The sequence below is a fragment of the Hemicordylus capensis genome, chromosome 11 (assembly GCF_027244095.1).
Source record: "Hemicordylus capensis ecotype Gifberg chromosome 11, rHemCap1.1.pri, whole genome shotgun sequence".
NCBI classification, from domain to species: Eukaryota; Metazoa; Chordata; class Lepidosauria; order Squamata; family Cordylidae; genus Hemicordylus; species Hemicordylus capensis.
In genome coordinates, this window is record NC_069667.1 from 2012448 (window position 1) to 2030276 (window position 17829).

Sequence of the window (17829 nt, forward strand, 5' to 3'; positions counted from 1 at the left end):
CAAAAAAGGCTTTCCAGAGAATGATTAAATCTTTGTATACAAAAATTCAAAGTTCAGGATGAATTCAGCTGACATTGTTAACTGATGAGAGAGGAGTTCATCAGGAAAATTTGCTGCCCTACTGTTTATATACACAGTTTTCTAGCTAGGTTATCAAGTGATCTTTATGCCTCCTGAAACAAGTAATAGAAAGCTTTCTGTATGCTGATGATGCTCTTCTTATTTCTCAAATGCAATTGGGTCTTGGTCAGCAGCTTAAGGAGTCTTTGCAAACTGGCTGAGGTTAAATAAATTAAAAGAAAACCAAGATTATGAGTTTTGCTAAGAAATTTTAAATGGAGCATGGAGGGTAACATGTTAGAACATGTCAAGTTTTTAAAAAGCATTTCACACTTTCTTTTTTAACTACAGGAAATTGAAGAGGAGAGGGGAGGAATAGCTTCAAGATGTCTGCAGCAAACAGTTCCCAAACAATTAGTAGATTTTATAGATCTAAGGGAGCAAAACAACTTTTCTCAGCTTTGCAAGTTTTTGAAGTAAGTAAGAGCTCTTGTGCAATAACATTATGGTGCCTAAGCGTCAGCGTGGGTCCTTCTTAATGTCCTTTTTGGAACCAACACAAAACCATTTTTGAGGCTTCCATTAGCAAGGTCACTATCTATGCCTGCCATGAATCGTTTGCATGGAAGCTGGGTGAACATCTGTGAAATGCAGGATGAGGTTGTATTTCCTGACTGAGACTGATCTATTTGTCCAAGAATAATGTAGCGAAGGCTTGTTTTGATGAAATGGATTGTTATACCTTGTGTAGGAGCTCATGGAACTGCTTAGTTTAACAAAATGAGTATAAATTATGGCTAGAAGAACTTTCTGGTTTTTGGGAAATCCTGAATTTAAAACTTGGGATAAATCAGAGGATTTTAAAAGGCTGAAATATAAGAGTATTTAGTAGCAGCTAATAATCCAGTTATGGCCCAGTGTACATTCTGGGCTAAAGGATATGTGCCGGTCCTTTGGGGAACCAACATGGAACTGATTTTGAAGGCTCAGTTAGCAGTACCACTATCAATACAAGAGCTAAGTTAGTTGCACAGGCTGCAAGGAGAAACAAATCAAAATGTAAATAAAAGAACTGACTGCACATATTTTTATGTGCTTTGTTCAATGCAGTTTTATTTGTGTGCTTCGACAGAATTTTTGCTCTTTTGTGTTATAGTCTGGAAACGGCAATGGTCCGGGTTCTGGCATCTCTCTTCCAACTTCCAACGCTACACAGAGGGTGTCCGGCTGCATAACACACACTAACAAAAACACAGATTGATTCATGCAACAATAATTTCTGAGGCCCTTGTGCAATTCTGGATCACTCGAAGCAACAGCGATTTAAAACAGCAGTAGCAGGAACAATAACCCACGCAACATTAAACAGGAAAACAAACCCCCACGAAGACTGGGGAGGCAATGAGGCCATAATGCAATCGACAGTGGCCAGCAAAAGCTTCCACAGTGCAAATATGTTCTAAGATGCCGATGATGGAAAGTATGGAGAGATGGGGTCGGAAGTCAGGGTTTGATAGTGCCCAAATGAATGTGTCCCCAAGGGCCAGCTGACCACCTCCAGGCCTCACATTGCAGCCTGGAGAAGGCCTGGGCTTCACGGAGGCTTAATCAGGGGCTGTGATACCACTAGAGCCCCTGCCGGAGACGTCCCCCACAAGTGCACTGTTCCTTGAGCCCCTGGAGGTGGCAGTGCATGGTTGCTCTTAAGAGCCCCCTGCCAGGCACACAACAGGGCATCTGCATCCTCTGCAGGAACAATAGCAGCAAGGAGCAGCATCCCTTTTGGGCATCCCCACATTCCTGAACCGGCTGTGCCCCTTCCTGCTTCCTCGCTGCTACTGCTGTTAACAGGTGGGGGACAGAACAAGGCGGAGGCACAGTCAAGGCAAGACCCATGGTGGGCCTGGCTGCTTTAAGGGACAGTATCTTTAGCTTGCTCTCCTGGAAATATTGGACCACAAGAACGGGAAAAGAGCGCTGGGTTCCTTTGAAGAACATGGGGGGGGGGGGGTGGAATGCATCTATCCACTTGGAAGGGGCAGTGTGTGGTCCCAGAACCCCAAACGTTCAAGCATCCAGTAAGGCGCTTGGGCTTAATCTTCCTAGTAATCTTCCTAGGGTACCGAAGAGCCACGGTGCAGAAGGAAAGGTGCCAGAGGCGGGCAGCTGGGAGTGCTTTACAACAGCCCTGTAGAGGAGGCTGAGATGAGGGTGACTTGCCTCCCTAAGGGGGAGCCCTGTAGATGAGCAGGATTGAGCCTGGGTTTTCCGAAGTCCAACGGGCACAGCAGCAGCCTGTGACCCACCAGGAAGCTTCAGCCCATCGCAGCTTGCCAGGAACTTGGCCACCCTCCTGCTCTCACAGTTTGAAGCCTCGCCAACCTTTTGGAGTTCTTTGAGAGGGTCAACAGGCATGTGGATAAAGGTGATCCGGTTGACCGAGTTACTTGGACTTCCAAAAAGCTTTTGACAAAGTTTCCCACCAAAGGCTCTTGAGAAAACTTCTCAGTCATGGAGTAAGGGGACAGGTTCATGTGTAGATTGGTGACTGTTTGAAGGACAGGAAACAGAGGGTAGGTATAAATGGACGGTTCTCTATATGGAGTGAAGTAAGAAGTGGGGTCCCCCAGGGATCTGTGCTGGGACTCTTTAACTTGTTCATAAATGATCTAGAAGTTGGGGTAAGCAGCAAGGTGGCCAAACTTGCAGAGGACACTAAACTATGTAGGGTAGTGAAACCCAAAACATATTGTAAGGATCTTCAAAAGGATCTCTCCAAACTGGGGGTGTGGACAATAAAATGGCAGATGCGGTTCACTGTAAGCAAGTGTAAAGTGATGTATATTGGGACAAAAAAACCCAACTTCACATATACACTGATGGGGTCTGAGCTGTCGGTGACTGACCAGGAGATAGATCTTGGGGTCATGGTGGACAGCTCCTTGAAAGTGTTAACAAAATGTGCAGCAGCCCTTATACAAATGCCCTTATACAAGTCTATGGTATGGCCACATTTTGAGTACCGTGTACAGTTCTGGTTACACGTCAAAAAGGACATTATAGAACTGAAGAAGGTGCAGAAGAGGGCAGCCAAGATGATCTGGGGCCTGGAGCACCTTCCTTTCCAGGTAAGGCTACAACACCTGAGGCTTTTTAGTTTAGAAAAAAGATGGCTGAGAAGCGACATGATAGAGGTCTATAAAATTATGCATGGTGTGGAGAGAGTTGACTGATAATTCTTTCTCCCTCTCGCATAACACCAGAACTAGGGGTCATCCCATGAAACTGATTGTCATGAAATTTAGGACCAAAGAAAGGAAGTACTTTTTCACACAATGCATCATTAATCTATGGAATTCTCTGCCACAAGATGTGGTGACAACCACCAGCCTGGATGGCTTTAAGAAGGGCTTAGAGAAATTCATGGAGGACAAGTCTAGTTCAATGGCTACTAATCATAGGAACATAGGAACAAAGCAAGCTGCCTTCTGCTGAGTCAGACCCTTGGTCTACCTAGCTCAGTATTGTCTACACAGACTGGCAGCGGCTTCTCCAAGGTTGCAGGCAGGAATCTCTCTCAGCTCTATCTTGGAGAAGCCAGGGAGGGAACTTGGAACCTAGATGCTCTTCCCAGAGTGACTCCATCCCCTGAGGGGAATCTCTGACCGTGCTCACATGTGGTATCCCATTCAAATGCAACCAGGGTGGACCCTGCTTAGCTAGGGGGACAAGTCATGCTTGCACAAGACCAGCTCTCTCCTCTATAGTCTGAGGGCTATGGGCCTCCTCCAGCCTAAGAGGCAAAATGCCTCAAAGTACCAGTTGCAGGGGAGCAACATCAGGAGAGCATATCCTCCCCTCTTGCCTGTGGGCTTCCCAGAGATAATCCAGCAGGCCACTGTGTGAAACAGGATGCCTGGCTAGATGGGCCTTGGGCCTGATCCAGTAGGGCTGTTCTTACTTACTTACTTACTTATTTCTTACATTTCTATACCGCCCCATACAGAAAAGTCTCTGGGCAGTTATGAAACAGAACACGAAATTGTTGTTGCAACACGATTTTCTACCCACCCTGGAAACCCTGATGGGGAAATTAAAAGGGAGCCTGTAGCAGGGGGAGGTATTCTTTTGTGTTGCTGAGCGTTGGCCTGGAAGAAAACAGTTCAGAAAGAAATGCAACCCCCACCTCCGATTGCACAAGATTCTAGGGCGAAGTTCTGCCAAGAACATATGAGCCCTGCATATTTCCAGAGTTCTGTTGTCCTTTGAGGCTGTACTGGAACAGTGGGTGGGACGGGGACAGAATATGCTGTTTTAGGAACATCTCTCATCTACCGCTTTGCCAGGGTGTTATTCCAGGGGAATGGGTTTGTTATAGGAAAGGAGAGGCCAGGGAGGGAAGGATCGCAGGAGAGGCTCCCAGCTTGGGCTTTTGCTGTTTTATTGCTATGCTTCCTGGCACTCAAGAAGAGCCACACGCTTGGATTGAGGCCACAGAACATCTTGTCTCCTCTGCCCCCCAAACCGCCCCAAAACCTTCCTCTCTTCTTGCCGGCAACTTCTCCTGAGGGTCCTGCAAACTGCCTTGAGGAATTAAAAGGTAAGAGTCCAAGCCACGGATGCCGGAGTACTAGCACAGCGAACAGCTGAGGGTGTGTAGGGGAGTCATGTGCATTGTACGCAGCTAATGAGCTCTAGAAGAAGCTAGCAGAGAGGAAAGCTAAAGAAGCAGGTTCAGCGAAGACGTGGACAGAGTGCAGGCACAAGCAGCCTTCCCGGGCATGAAGGCAAAAGCAGCTGAGCTGCACAAAGAGCTGCAGTCACATTATGGTGAACAGGTGAGGGGATCCCAACCCAGGAAGCAGCTAGGAGGTGCTTTAGAGGGGAGATGATTGTGCACTGACTGTGAATTATTAGCTATTATTGTGGAAAGGATTTATTTCTAGACATGCGGAGCAGGGCAGCCTGAATATTGTCCCCACACAGGCAAGTACTTGTTACCGTCTTGAAACTGCACAGGCGTCTCTCTCTCAAACCACCCCACTGCATTTCGATTAATTGGCCACATTACATACACAAACCACACCAAAACCCACCTTTCACTTGGGCTGCTTCTGAAATTATCACCTACTTTGCTGAGTTTGTGGTGGTGAACTGTGACTACGTGGCGCTCAGAGATTATATTTAATACACAATGAGACCGCTTTTTAAAATGCAGTGCAAATATTCTATTAAGCGGTGTGTTGTTTACATGCATGTTCCTTTAGGAACGGCAGAGGCCTTTGGAGAATATCACTGACAATGCAATTAACAACCCTGCTGGGCTCCTCTGTCATAATGGATTTAATACAGCGTCCAGAGACTGAGGTAACTGTGTTAGCCTCTCTTTGGGGTTTGCAGCAAACACAAGAAAGGCTGAACACTTAAGATTAGGGTCTTAAGTGGAGAGGAGAGCTGGTCTTGTGGTAGCAGGCATGACTTGTCCCCATAGCTAAGCAGGGCCTGCCCTGGTTGCATCTGAATGGGAGACTTGATGTGTGAGCATTGCAAGATATTCCCTTCCTCAGGGGATGAAGCCGCTCTGGGAAGAGCAGAAGGTTTCAAGTTCCCTCCCTGGCAGCATCTCCAAGACAGGGCTGAGAAAGACTCCTGCCTGCAACCTTGGAGAAGCCGCTGCCAGTCTGTAAAGACAATACTGAGCTAGATAGACCGGTGGTCTGACTCAGTATATGGCAGTTCCCTATGTTCCCTAGGGTGATTTGCAGTGGCAGGCAAGGTGCTGTGCTAACCTCCCCCTGTGCACAAAGTGTCCTTTGCTAATCTGGCATTGGGGAGAAGTGTACCCCAAATAAACACAGAAACAACCGCCTGGGTGGGTGCAAAGTGGGCTGCGAGGGGGCAGTCAAGCCTTCATTAAGTATTTCCCTCCAAAGAGCAGGAATAAAAACAGAAGCAAAAACAACGGGGGCAAATAACAGGAGTGAAATGTTTTTGTACATTCAAAAATGAAACAGGCGAGGCCAATTTCAGTTTCTCATGCAAGGCAACTGGCATTAAAATGACACCCACAACTTCAGAATAGACACGGCAGTGAAACACCTCAGGGCAGTTAACCTCCTTAAGGTTGAGGAATACCTGCAGTATGGAGTTGCCGAAAACGGAAATCAAAGGTATATTCTCCCCCCCCCCCACCCACCACTTCTCTGGGTCAATTCAAACCCACTATCTGGGTGAGGCCTACGTTAATTAACGCGTGCAGAAAGACAGGAATAATAGTTTGCTGTAAGAGCTTAAATCATCTCCACTCTGACCTGTGGATGATGTGGGTCTGTTTAACACAAAGAGTGTCCCAAAAATCCAATTATAATGCTTACACGTGGATAGGGAGGTTCTGTATTCCATTTCTATTAATGTTTTCCTCTATTTGGTCATAAATAAGATCATTTTACATATTGTTACATGTCATACAATATGCAACTCTCTGCTCTCTAAGGCAATGATTGTGGAAAGTTTGGGATCTTGGGGGAAACAACAGAATTATGCAGTTAGTTAAATACAGAGGGAGAAAACTGGAAAGGGTGGACTGAGCGGGCAAGAACCGGCAAGAAACCTTGGCAATTAAAAAAGAATCTCAGCTCAGGTTCAAGGCGGTCACTACTAGTGGACAATTACGCAGGAGAGGGAAGGGTCTCTCTGGCTGCTAACCCAACACGCCACAGTCCCAGCCAGCCAAGGATCAATGAGGCTGGCCGAAAAGGACTTCTTTGATCTAAAACCGGGAGCAGTGGGGTGGCAAAATGCCAGTTGAGTTTCATAGGATTGTTAGAGCAGTGAGTTGTAGGATGTCATTGAAAAGCTGAAGTTGCATATTTTCTATTTCCCCTCGTTTAAAAAAAAAAAAAAGCAGCTGTGGCTGTAAAATATACTGACTTTGATGTCCACAACCCATTGTTTTTAACCCAGAAAGGGAATGGAGAAGAGGCATTTGCAATGTAAATGAGCATTCTGGCTCAAGTGGGGATTTACACTGGCACTCAGGTAGCTATTTCTGAAAATGCATCCAGTGCATGGGTGTAGCGTCCCCTGGACGAGAGGGGACAAATGTCCCCAGGCCCACAAGGGGTCCACAAGCCTCGGGGTGCACCCTGCCAGTTGAGTTTCTGTGCCAGGCGCTGGTGCCCTGCAGCTGGGGCGTGGGATGCTTTGCGCCTGCACAAGGGGAAGCAGCAGGCTGGGGCTTCCTTTCTCCTCCTCACCGCTGCTCCGCCCCCGAGCTGCCATGCAGGAGCCGCTGGAGGAGGGGCTGCCTGGGCTCGAGGGCGGACAGCAGCCTCTGGCAGCCCCATGCCTGGTCCGGCTCCATGCCGTCAAGCTGCTGCCGCTGGCCACAGTGGCCGCCACCCTCCCGCACCACAAGGCTCACCGAAAGGTGAGTTCAAGAAGGCTTGTGGGGGGCTAGTTTGCCCCGCCCCTTGCATCTGACATCAGATGGAGGAACTGCATGGCGCCTGCTTTGGGCATGTGATGGAAGCCCCCTGGCTGGATTTTGTCCCCTGGCCGCCAGGAACTTTGCTACGCCCCTGATCCAGTGAAAGTGTCATACTCTATTTACCTAAACTTGATATCAGGAGACAGACTTATATTCAGAGTCCTGTTCCTTTCAAGCAAACGCAGGTACAACCTGCACTTAATCTCTACTTTTTAAGGGGGTCTTCTTAAATTCAGTGTCGACTTGGATGCGAGAAAATACGGTAAGATATTCAAGCCAGGACAGTGGCAGGTTTGGAGACAGAGAGACCCTCCGAGGCTGTCCTCATTCTCATGTTCTGCTGGGTCCCTGGATGTAGCTGAACTACAACGCTGAGGATGATGGGAGTTCAGTTGTGGTCCAGCAACCTCTGGGGACCCAAGTCTGGGAATGTCTTCTCCACCATAACATAAGTCTGTCTTGTCCAAACTGTTGGATTCCAAGACATAAAAACAATTTATAAAAGTAACAGTACCTTAGTAGAGGGTGGTATCCTGACAGCTGGATGCTTTTCTTTCGACCAGGGTGTTCCCAGAGAGCCGAAGGATGAAACCTTCTAGAGAAAAGATCACCTTGAACGTCGGCGGAGTCCAGTTCGAGACATACCTCAGCACCCTCTGTGCCTTCCCAGGGACCAAGCTGGGCCGCCTCACGGAACCCCAGGCCTCCGCCGTCTTTGACTATGACCCCAGCAACCAAGAGTTCTTCTTTGACAGGAGCGCCATGCTCTTTGATGAGGTGCTGAACTACTACAGGACCCAGCATCTCCACTGCCCTGAAGGTACATGCAGGTCTGTCTTCGAGGAAGAGCTGGCCTTCTGGGAGATCAGCGATGCGCCCTTGGCCTCCTGCTGCTGGCAGAAGTTCAGCGATGAAGAGAGCGAAGAGGAAGGCTCCTGTCCTTGGGAGGAAGAGCAGGGCGGTGACCAGCAGGGCCTCCTCGCCCCAGCCGAAAGGAGCAGCTTCCCCAACAGCTGCCGAGACCAATGGCAGCCCAAGATCTGGGCTCTCTTTGAGAAGCCCTCCAGCAGCTTAAGTGCAAATGTAAGCATCCAAGAGGGTTCCTTGAGAACAGGTCCAGAGACGGAGGCCCCCAAGGAGGTGAGAGGCTAGCCCTGCCTTCTTGACAAGCAGAGGTTCAGCTGGGTGCTGCTTTTCTGGGCACACAGAGATCCAGTGAAGAGTAAGAGATTCATCAGCTGAATTTTTGCCTAGCATGCAATCATTAAAGGTGCAGAAACCCTGTCGTGGGAAACGGGGTGGTCCTCAGGAAGAGTATGCCTTGTGCCTTAATAATTCTAGATGCAGCAAACAAGTATGCTGCAGAGACATCTCTCTCTCTCTCTCTCTCTCTCTCTCTCTCTCTCTCTCTCTCTCTCTCTCTCACACACACACACACACACACACATACACACACACACCCCTGAACCAAATCCCTTCCCCCCTCTGCCCAGTGTTCCCTCTAACAGGGAGTCTCAGATGTTGCCGACTACAACTCCCAGAATCCACAGCTGCAATGGCTTTTGCTTGGTGATTCTGGGAGCTGTAGTCAACAACGGCTGGGAATCCCCGTTAGAGGGGACACCTGCGTCTGCCCCACTTGCTAATTTCTTACTAGCTAGAAGTGATCTATAGCATGATCCAATGCATGTTTACTCAGATCAGAAGTCAGTCTCCCTGTGCTCAACAGGGCTTACTCCCTAGTAAGTGTCTTTAGCACTACAGTCCTAATAATGGGGCACTCCAACACAGTGGTGCTGGACTGAAGCATGGGTTCACCATGCTTTAGGAAATGTGCAAGTTAGGCTAGTGCATACTAGGTGGGCTTGGGTCTCCAATACAGGCATCATGGCCTCGCTCCTGTGAAGACAGACTTGGTAGTGAGATGTAGCCCATATCCGTGCATGTTTACTCAGAAGTCAGTCCCACTTTGTTCAGTGAGCTTATTCCCAGGTAAGTGTGTGGAGGATTGCCATCTAAATCTTTTTGCTAGTTAGAAATGCTTTATACATTCTACAGGATAAGAACAGAGCAGAGAGACAGACCCCATTTCTGGTAGTAAAAAAGAGCGTGTCACGTCCCTCTGGACAGGAACCCACTGTCTTGTGCTTGTTTTGTAAAGCACATGGACTATGCTACATCAGTGTGAAGGAAGACTGCCATGCGTGGGCTGTATTCATTGGGTGTGGTAGGTCACAAGGTGTGCAGGTCTGAGCTGGAAAAGATCGCTATTTTGCCCATGCAAACAGTCTCCACTCATACACTTTCCCAGACACTGGAAGGCTTCTTGGCATTCTTCACGTCCGCATCCAACATTTCTCTTAAGAACGTATACACAGTCCTGTTGGATCAGACCCAAATCCAGCCCAGCATCCTGCTTCCCACAGTGGCCCACAGGCAAGAGATGAAGGCAGGCCCTCTCTCCCGCCATTTCTCCCCTGCAACTGGGATCCAGAGGCATCTTGCCTCTGGGGCTGGAGGTGGCCTATAGCCTTCAGACTAGTAGCCATTGATATACCTATCTTCCATGAATTGGTCTAAACCCCTTCTAAAGCTATCCAAGCTGGTGACCATCACTACATCTTATGGCAGAGAATTCCAAAGAGAGATAGTGTAGAACATTGCCCCATTACATGTGGGGCAATGCTTTGGGATAGTGTAGAACATTGCCCCAAGCCAGCTGCATGATGATACCGCTGACCATTTTTTCCTCCCACCCCTCCAGTGCCTGGCCATTGTTTCTATGCTCTTCAATATTAGCATCTGCATCCTTTTTATCGGGAAGACTTATACACAACGAGATGACAACCGTTTTCTTCACTACAGCGACCAACACTACAATGATACCGATGAGCTCCCAGAAGTCAAGCATCACTTTTATGAAATCTTCCCTTTCCTCCTCCCTCTAGAGCTTGTCTTTGTCCTCTGGTTCACGTTTGAATTTTTCATGCGGCTTACATTCTGCCCGGACCGCAAGAAATTCCTGAGGAACCCGCTGAATGTGGCCGACTTCCTCTCCTTGTTTCCGGTTTTTATTGAATTCATCTCACTCAGACAACATATGCACAGGATCTGGACGCTGGTGCTGTGGCTGGGCTTCTTGCGTTGCTGCTACATCCTCAAGCTCCTGAAGTTGTTCAAGCTCCTTGAGGCCCCTCTGATGCTGCGGGTCCTGCCTTACACCTTCCGGTCCATCTTCAGAGAGATCCTCCTCCTGCTGCTGGTTTTTGTCTTTGAGGCTCTCTTCTTCGGTGCCATCTGCCATTTTGCAGAGCTCCTGGAGTGTGCTCTCATGCAACACCAGTGCCGTGACATATACATGGACAACCTCCCTTCCTCCATTTGGTGGGCGGTGATCACCTTGACCACTGTTGGCTACGGGGACGTCTATCCCATCACGGAATCCAGCCGCATAATAGGAGCCTTTGCAGCAATATGTGGCCTGCTGACCATTCTTGTCCCCATCCCAATCTTCTTGATCAAGTTCAAGGGCTATTATGACGCTGCCATAGCCAAGGAGAAGAGGAAGAGGATGGGCATGCCAACACTGCCATCTTAAGAACTCCCAAGTGCTTCTTCTCGTGTGAACAGTGATCACCTCTGTGCATTTCTATTGGACAGCAGCCGCATACATACATACACACAAGCACACTCTGCTCTGAACAAGATTGATATTCTCGCGTTTTTGCCTTGAAACCCCTTTCCCCTTCGAGTGCTTCTTTTTCGGTGGAGCTTGGCTGATGAACGGTTTCCCTACCGCCATGGAACTCGGCTGTGTCGGCTGGGTTAGGCAACCTTGGCTCTCCCGCTGTGGGGAGACTACAACTCCCAGCATCCCCAACCACAATGCATTGACACCTACGCAGTCACAGTGACCAAAGAGAAAATGGACATCAACTGGTAGGCAGAGGCGTCTCTAGGGAAAATAGTGCCTAGGGCAAGCACTGAAATTGCGCCCCCTGTCCAAGCATCTGACACCCATCTTTCAGATAACTTTACCATAATATCAGCTGAAAAATGCAAGTCAAGCTTGTTAATTTTTTAATATTTCAAAAACTATTTAGCAGTGTACGTAGCCAGACCAAAAAATGCTGGGAAACTACAAATTTCAGTATGTTGGAGCTCATGAAATACCCAAATACTATGTGGAGGTGTACTTGGAAAACTAAACAGAAGTGCCTGTCTAATTCTCTACTATGCATTGTAGCATCACTATTACATCAGTTTTAAAAATAAATGGAGAATTTGACTTTTCCCAGGTACTCTGAAAATAGTTAAAGGATATGCAGAGTAAACTGTGTCACTGCTTGGAATATATTCCAGTATTTCAGAAAGACAGTTAAAATTAGAGAAAGAGAGCAAGAAACTCCCAGTGGGCCTTAATACTAAGGATTTCACACTGATTCAAAGACAAACTCACCATTAATAGCCATATTATTAAGATATCACGTTTAACTCACTTATCACAAGTAGCAAAGAGCAAATGAATACAATCCTAGCTCATAAGCTTCAGCTCAGTATTCATAAGCCCTGATTCTCTATACATAGTGCCAATCTGAATATGTGTACAATTTTTTTTTACCTGTAGCCCATTTGGGGGGCTTCCTAAAGGCCATGGGGGGGGGGGTCTGCAAAGGTTCCCCCTCCCCCTGCTGGCCTCTAGGGCTTCGCAGGGACCATTTGAGCATGTGCAGTGGCCATTTTTTAAAACATAATTTTAAAAAATGGCCACTGAAAATAAAATGGCCACCATACATGCTCAAATGGCCTCTGCGAGGCCGGCATGGCCTAGGACCTCACAGAGGCCATTTGACCATGTGTGGAGCCCATTTTGTTTTTGGTGGCCATTTTTAAAATCTTTTGATTTAAAAAAATGGCGCCCCCCTGCATGTGGTGCCCAGGGCACATGCCCTGCCTGCCCCACCCTAGATACACCCCTGCTGGCAGGAGTATTGGTACCTCCACTGCACCTATGCACACTCAGACAACATTCCAGGACAGAGGAGTTTCTGTCGTCCACTGCAGGCACAGATGAATAAAAATGGGTCTCACCACATCCAACTAACCTTCGCTGATGCAATTTTTATCTTCTGCATTAGAGTCCAGTGTAAAAAGGCATGCACTGATGCTCAGAATCTGCATCCAGATTGTCCCCCAACATATATGGGGTAGCTCTACAAACAGCTCTCTCTTCCTGTCATGCCGCTGGAGTTTATTTTGGGATTTCCTGTCCCTGATTAATACAAGCATAGATCAGATGCATTTTGGGCCAGGGATGGTCAGCTTGAGGCTCTCTTGAGGCTACTGTTGGACTGCAACTCCCATCATCCCCCTCCTCAGTTTATTGCAGCTGGGGATGATGGGAGTTGTAGTCCAACTGCAGCTAGAAAGCCTCTGGTTGGCTACCCCTGGTCTAGACCATGAGCTGTATCCCAAGCAAGGCAGAAGAAGAGGAACAATTTTCACCCGTCTCCCACCCCATTCCCTCTGCATCTCCTGAAAAGCTGCTCCCAAGGGAAGCGGGGGTAAAGGTCAAGTCGTGCTGTCAAGTCACTATCAACTCCTGGCGACCACAGAGCCCTGTGGTTGTCTTGGTAGAATACAGGAGGAGTTGACCATTGTCATCTCCCTCGCAGTATGAGATGATGCCTTTCAGTATCTTCCTAGATTGCTGCTGCCTGATAGAGGTGTTCGAGTCCATGAAAAATTGAGCAACAGAACATCTGTGTGTCCAAGTCATTCACAGGATCCCACCTTATATTTCTCAGACAAAGTGGGCAGGGAGAAGAGGGAAGTAGAAATGATGCTGCATCTCTTACTGGCGGGGAGTTGCTGCACAGCCAAGCCTCAGAGCTTCCCAAAGGTGAGTCTCGGGCCACTTGGCTTCTGAAAAGGGCGGCGGGGGCATCAAAAGAGATGCCCAGAGGAACAGCAAGAGTGTTGCTGGCAACTGAAAACCTTCTGGGACTGCTTCCCCATTTGAGAAGAACGGCACTGGTTCAGAGAAGACAACTGCCTGCTGGACAGTGGCGCTGTTCAGCAGTGGCCCATGGGGCACAGACCCCCAGTGAATTGCTCAGAGCCCCGAATCCCATCAGCCCCCTCCTGCCTCCACGAACTCTTCCAGAAAGGAAGTGGAGAGATATCAGCACAGAGCGGCGGGGGGGGGAGCCCCCAGCCTCGTCTCCCCTCCCCTCACTCTCTGCTTCTTCCACTTTCACAGGTCCTGTATTAGCATACTAGAGACTTTAAGAAACATACATAACTATTCTTTGGGAGGGGGTAGGACTGTGTTTAATTCTCAAAAGGGGCCCAGATCTTTTAAGTACCTCACAACGCCCCTGCCGCTGGAGGAGAAAATGCAGTGTTTCTGGGATGAACGAATGTAACGGGACCGCACTTTATTCCACACCGCACTTTATTAAAAAGAAATGCTAGTCTATGTGTGCATCATTGCAAACGCCTGGTGTTGAAGACAAGGGTCTTGGTTTCCTTACCATGAACAGCCGCTTCGCACAGGCTGTTGCCTATAAAAGGTTCTTGCCACAAGCAGAATGTCTGGCTGGCTACTTCTCAGGCTAGATGGCCGCTTCATCAGAAAGAGAGTCCACATCCTGTGTCCCTCCTTCCAGCCTTCATCAAGGTTGCCGGTTAAGCACTATTGCCATTTTTGCTTGAATTTCCCCCTTGGCACTGGAGTCCACGGGGCAGCAGCCAGCACAACTTGTGGGATCCAAGCCAAGTGGGGTGGGGGCGGGGGGGGGAGGCTGCCTGCCTGGTGCGCAACCACCCGTCTACCCCCTTGCCAAGCAGGCAGCAAGAACGAGACATGGCTAGCTGGCTACTTTGGCTGTGCAGCCTGCAATGAGCAATTGCTCGGAGGGGCCCCAGGGGAGAACGTAGCCACGACGACTCCAAACTGCGTCATACTCCCAGGTCCACACTAACTGCTCAGTCCAATGGGATCAGGACTGAAAACTTGGCATTAGTAGTTACAGAGCACTAGGAGCCCCCTCCAAAGTGAGATAAATGGCTGGGGGCCAGGCGATTTAAGAGAGCGCCTCCTTGGTCATGAACCCTCCCGCCTTTTATGATCGTCTGGAGAGGGCCAGTTACGGTTGCTACCAGCTTGTCTGGTGGCGACTCAGGACCGGGTTTTCACTGTGGCTGCCCCAGGGCTTTGGAATATGCTCCCTGCTAAAATAAGAGCATCTCCTTCTCTGTTTGTTTTCAGGAAGACCCTCAAGACTTTCCTGTTCTCACAAGCTTTTAATTAGAATTTTAATAACTTATTTCATATTGTTTTTTGTGTGTTTTATATATTTTAACCCATGATTTTAATATTTGGGATTTGTGCAATGCCTAGAGATTTTATACACACACACACACACACACACACACACACACACACACACACACACTACCACCCAAAACGTACGTCTCTGGGCGGTTTACAACAGAATAAAAACATAGTAAAACATCCATCAAAACAAAAACAAAAAGAACATTATTTACATATCGGGCGGTATAAAAATATGATAAATAATAAATAAATAGAGACAAGTTCCTGCCCCAATGAAGCTACAGTCTAAAGGGCAAACAAGAGGGGATGACAGCAGCCAGATTTTCCTCCACATGCCTGTCCCATTTATATATGAGGCAAGAAATAGGAAGGAAATCCCCCCCCCATGAGAGAAATCCATGCAGGTGAGGAGAGCTGGAGCTAACTCTTCCCTACACACATGCTTGATCATCGCAAGAACCCTGTGAAGTAGATAAGGCAGAGAGAGCACAGCTGGCCCAAGAACACACAGTGAGCTTCAAGCACCTGAGTCTCGTGGGCGCCTGGCGGCTTTACACACAGGGCTTTTACTTCGAATCTCCTCCAGAATGGGGTGTGACAGTCCACATATTAGCTGCATTTACCCCAAAGTCTCTGCAGGCTATCAGGGACCAGTACCGACAAGACTCTGTTATTCCCCAAATTGAGGCTGCACATTCTGGCTTAGCCCAAAGTATGTCTGGCTTTAAAAAAAGACTTCTATGTTCAGTGGCTTTTAAACAAATACCCGAGGCTTCTGTTATGCCCCACCGCTTCTCCCTTGACATGTGGAGTGGCCATGCCAGTAATTCTGAGTTTTTTGAAACTCAATGAAGGGGAGTTTGCACAGGCTTTAGATATGCAGAATGGACGTGACCTGAGCCTTTTTGTCTGAGCTGATTCCATTAGCCTGCCATTATCACATGCGGTGATATCACATATCACAGAGCTTTCTCTCTGCACGACAGAGAGAAAGCTCCGATTTCTGCTTTAAACGTCCCTGCCTCTTAAAACTTCTGGTGTGTGGGGGTGGGGTGGGGTGGGGGAACATGAGGTGATGGAGGCAGTCATTCACAAAGGCAAGGGTTCTGCTGTTTGGCTTTTGGCAACTTGTCATTCCTCTGTAGCTCAAACTAAGGACAACAAAAAAGCTCTCTCGCCTCCTCCACTCTGTGATGGTGATTTATGACTGGTTGGAGAAAAACCCGGAGCAAGCCAGTGGGAACACACAGGGAAAAGATCTGCCAGGGATTGCAGAGAGGAGCCGACCCTATGTGAACTGTCCATTGAATCCCCTGAATCAAGTGTCTTGCAAAACTGCAGCAAAGCAGAGTCACTCTTCAGGTACCCCACGGCATGAAGGCATATGTGAATAACTCGTGGCTGGATTTGCTAACTATGTAGCTTACATCTATTACATAGGAGCATAGGAAGCTGCCTTCTACTGAGTCAGACAATTGCTCCATCTAGCTCAGTATTGTCTGCACAGACTGGCAGAGGCTTCTCCAAGGTTGCAGGCAGGAGTCTCTCTCAGCCCGATCTTGGAGATGCTGCCAGGGAGGGAACTTGGAACCTTCTGCTCTTCCCAGAGCGGCTCCATCCCTTAAGGGGAATCTCTTCCAGTGCTCACACTTCTAGACTCCCATTCACATGCAACCAGGGTGGACCATGCTTAGCTAAGGGGACAAGTCATGCTTGCTCTCCTCTCAAGACCAGCTCTCCTCTCTCTATTAGAACTGACCCTTGTAAAAAGAGCTGTTCAGTCACATGCACCAAAGCATCTGGGATGCAGCCAACTCACTCCTAACTCCCACACACAGATGGCCAAACCCTCTTTTTCACTCCTTGGCAGCTTCTCCAAGATAGGGCTGAGGGAGGCTCCTGCCTGCAACCTTGGAAAGCCACTGCCAGTCTGGGTAGACAATACTGAGCTAGACGGAGCATGGGTCTGACTCGGTATGTACTCGGCAGCTTCCTATGTTCCTAGTCTACTAGGCTGACACCCTGCATCTGATCAGGTGTAGACTCTAAGGAATGAAAGGAAGAAGGAACCTCGGAAGCTGCCTTCTACCCAGTCAGACCCTTGGCCCATCTAGCTCAGGACTGTCTACAGGGAGTGGCAGTGTCTCTCCCAGCCCTACCTGGAGATGCTGCTGCTGCCAGGGAGTGTGCATCTGCGGCCTGCAAATCCTACAGTGGACTGAAGTGTCCGAACATCCTAAAATGAATGGCAGGGAGTGGCCAGGGGCCATTCGGAAATCCCAGGCATTCCATGGCCATTTCGGAGGAGCCCGGGCATTTCACTGGCCATGCCCTGTCATTCCTTTCAGGATGTCTCGGCACTGTAGTCCACCACAGGACTTGCCTGCAGAAGGCCCCAGGTTCAGTCCCCAGCCAGCAGCACCTCCAGATAGGGCAGGGAGAGACTCCCGCCTGCATCCTCGGCCAGGCTTGAGAACCGCTGCCCGAGGGGCCACAAGGAGGCTGCTGCTCTTTCTTCTCAGGAGGAGCAGCAGCCTGGGCGCTTTCCAGTCTAGCCGCTCAACAGCAGCAAAATGCCTCCATTTTGGAAAATCACATTCAAAATGTAAACAGCAGGGGGAGCAGTCTCGCCAAAACTTACAACCTGAAAACCCAGCAACTTCTTTATGCCGGATATACAACGTCCTCGTAGGGACTGCGGTATCATGACGCAGGAAGTGTGGAAGCACCCTTCCGAGATACATCCTGACACCATTGCAGGGTCTAATCCAGAAAGTGCCCAGCACTTTAGGGCTTATTTCCAACTAAGAAAAAGACTGGAATCCAGAGCTTCATGCCTGAGCCCCAAATCTTTGAGGAAACCTATTCAGTAACAGAGGTTGGGGGCTTCAAGCCTGAACTGACTGACTCTTTCCCCCAATCTCTGAGGAACCTTGTT

At 48.6% G+C, this 17829-nt stretch overlaps 1 protein-coding gene across 3 annotated transcripts; it reads left to right on the forward strand.

Annotated features, from left to right (window-relative positions):
* Nucleotides 1-4367: 4367 nt before the first annotated feature.
* Nucleotides 4368-11842, forward strand: LOC128335434 (potassium voltage-gated channel subfamily C member 3-like). 3 transcript variants are annotated; one of them, XM_053273672.1, is made up of 3 exons: nt 4368-4660; nt 8113-8689; nt 10314-11842. In XM_053273672.1, the coding sequence occupies exons 2-3, from the start codon at nt 8135-8137 to the stop codon at nt 11145-11147; spliced, it is 1389 nt and encodes a 462-aa protein (XP_053129647.1). In that variant the 5' UTR covers nt 4368-4660; nt 8113-8134; the 3' UTR covers nt 11148-11842. The 3 variants fall into 3 exon arrangements, with proteins under 3 accessions (XP_053129647.1, XP_053129646.1, XP_053129648.1); XM_053273671.1 differs by lacking the exon at nt 4368-4660 and adding an exon at nt 4678-4898; XM_053273673.1 differs by lacking the exon at nt 4368-4660 and adding an exon at nt 4680-4898 and having other exon boundaries at nt 8113-8632.
* Nucleotides 11843-17829: the final 5987 nt, after the last annotated feature.

What these genes read in the sequence shown, in the direction of transcription:
- LOC128335434 (XM_053273671.1), top strand. An exon ending in AGACGGAGGCCCCCAAGGAG is followed by an intron (nt 8,690 to 10,313) that starts GTGAGAGGCTAG and finishes CCACCCCTCCAG; the next exon opens with TGCCTGGCCATTGTTTCTAT.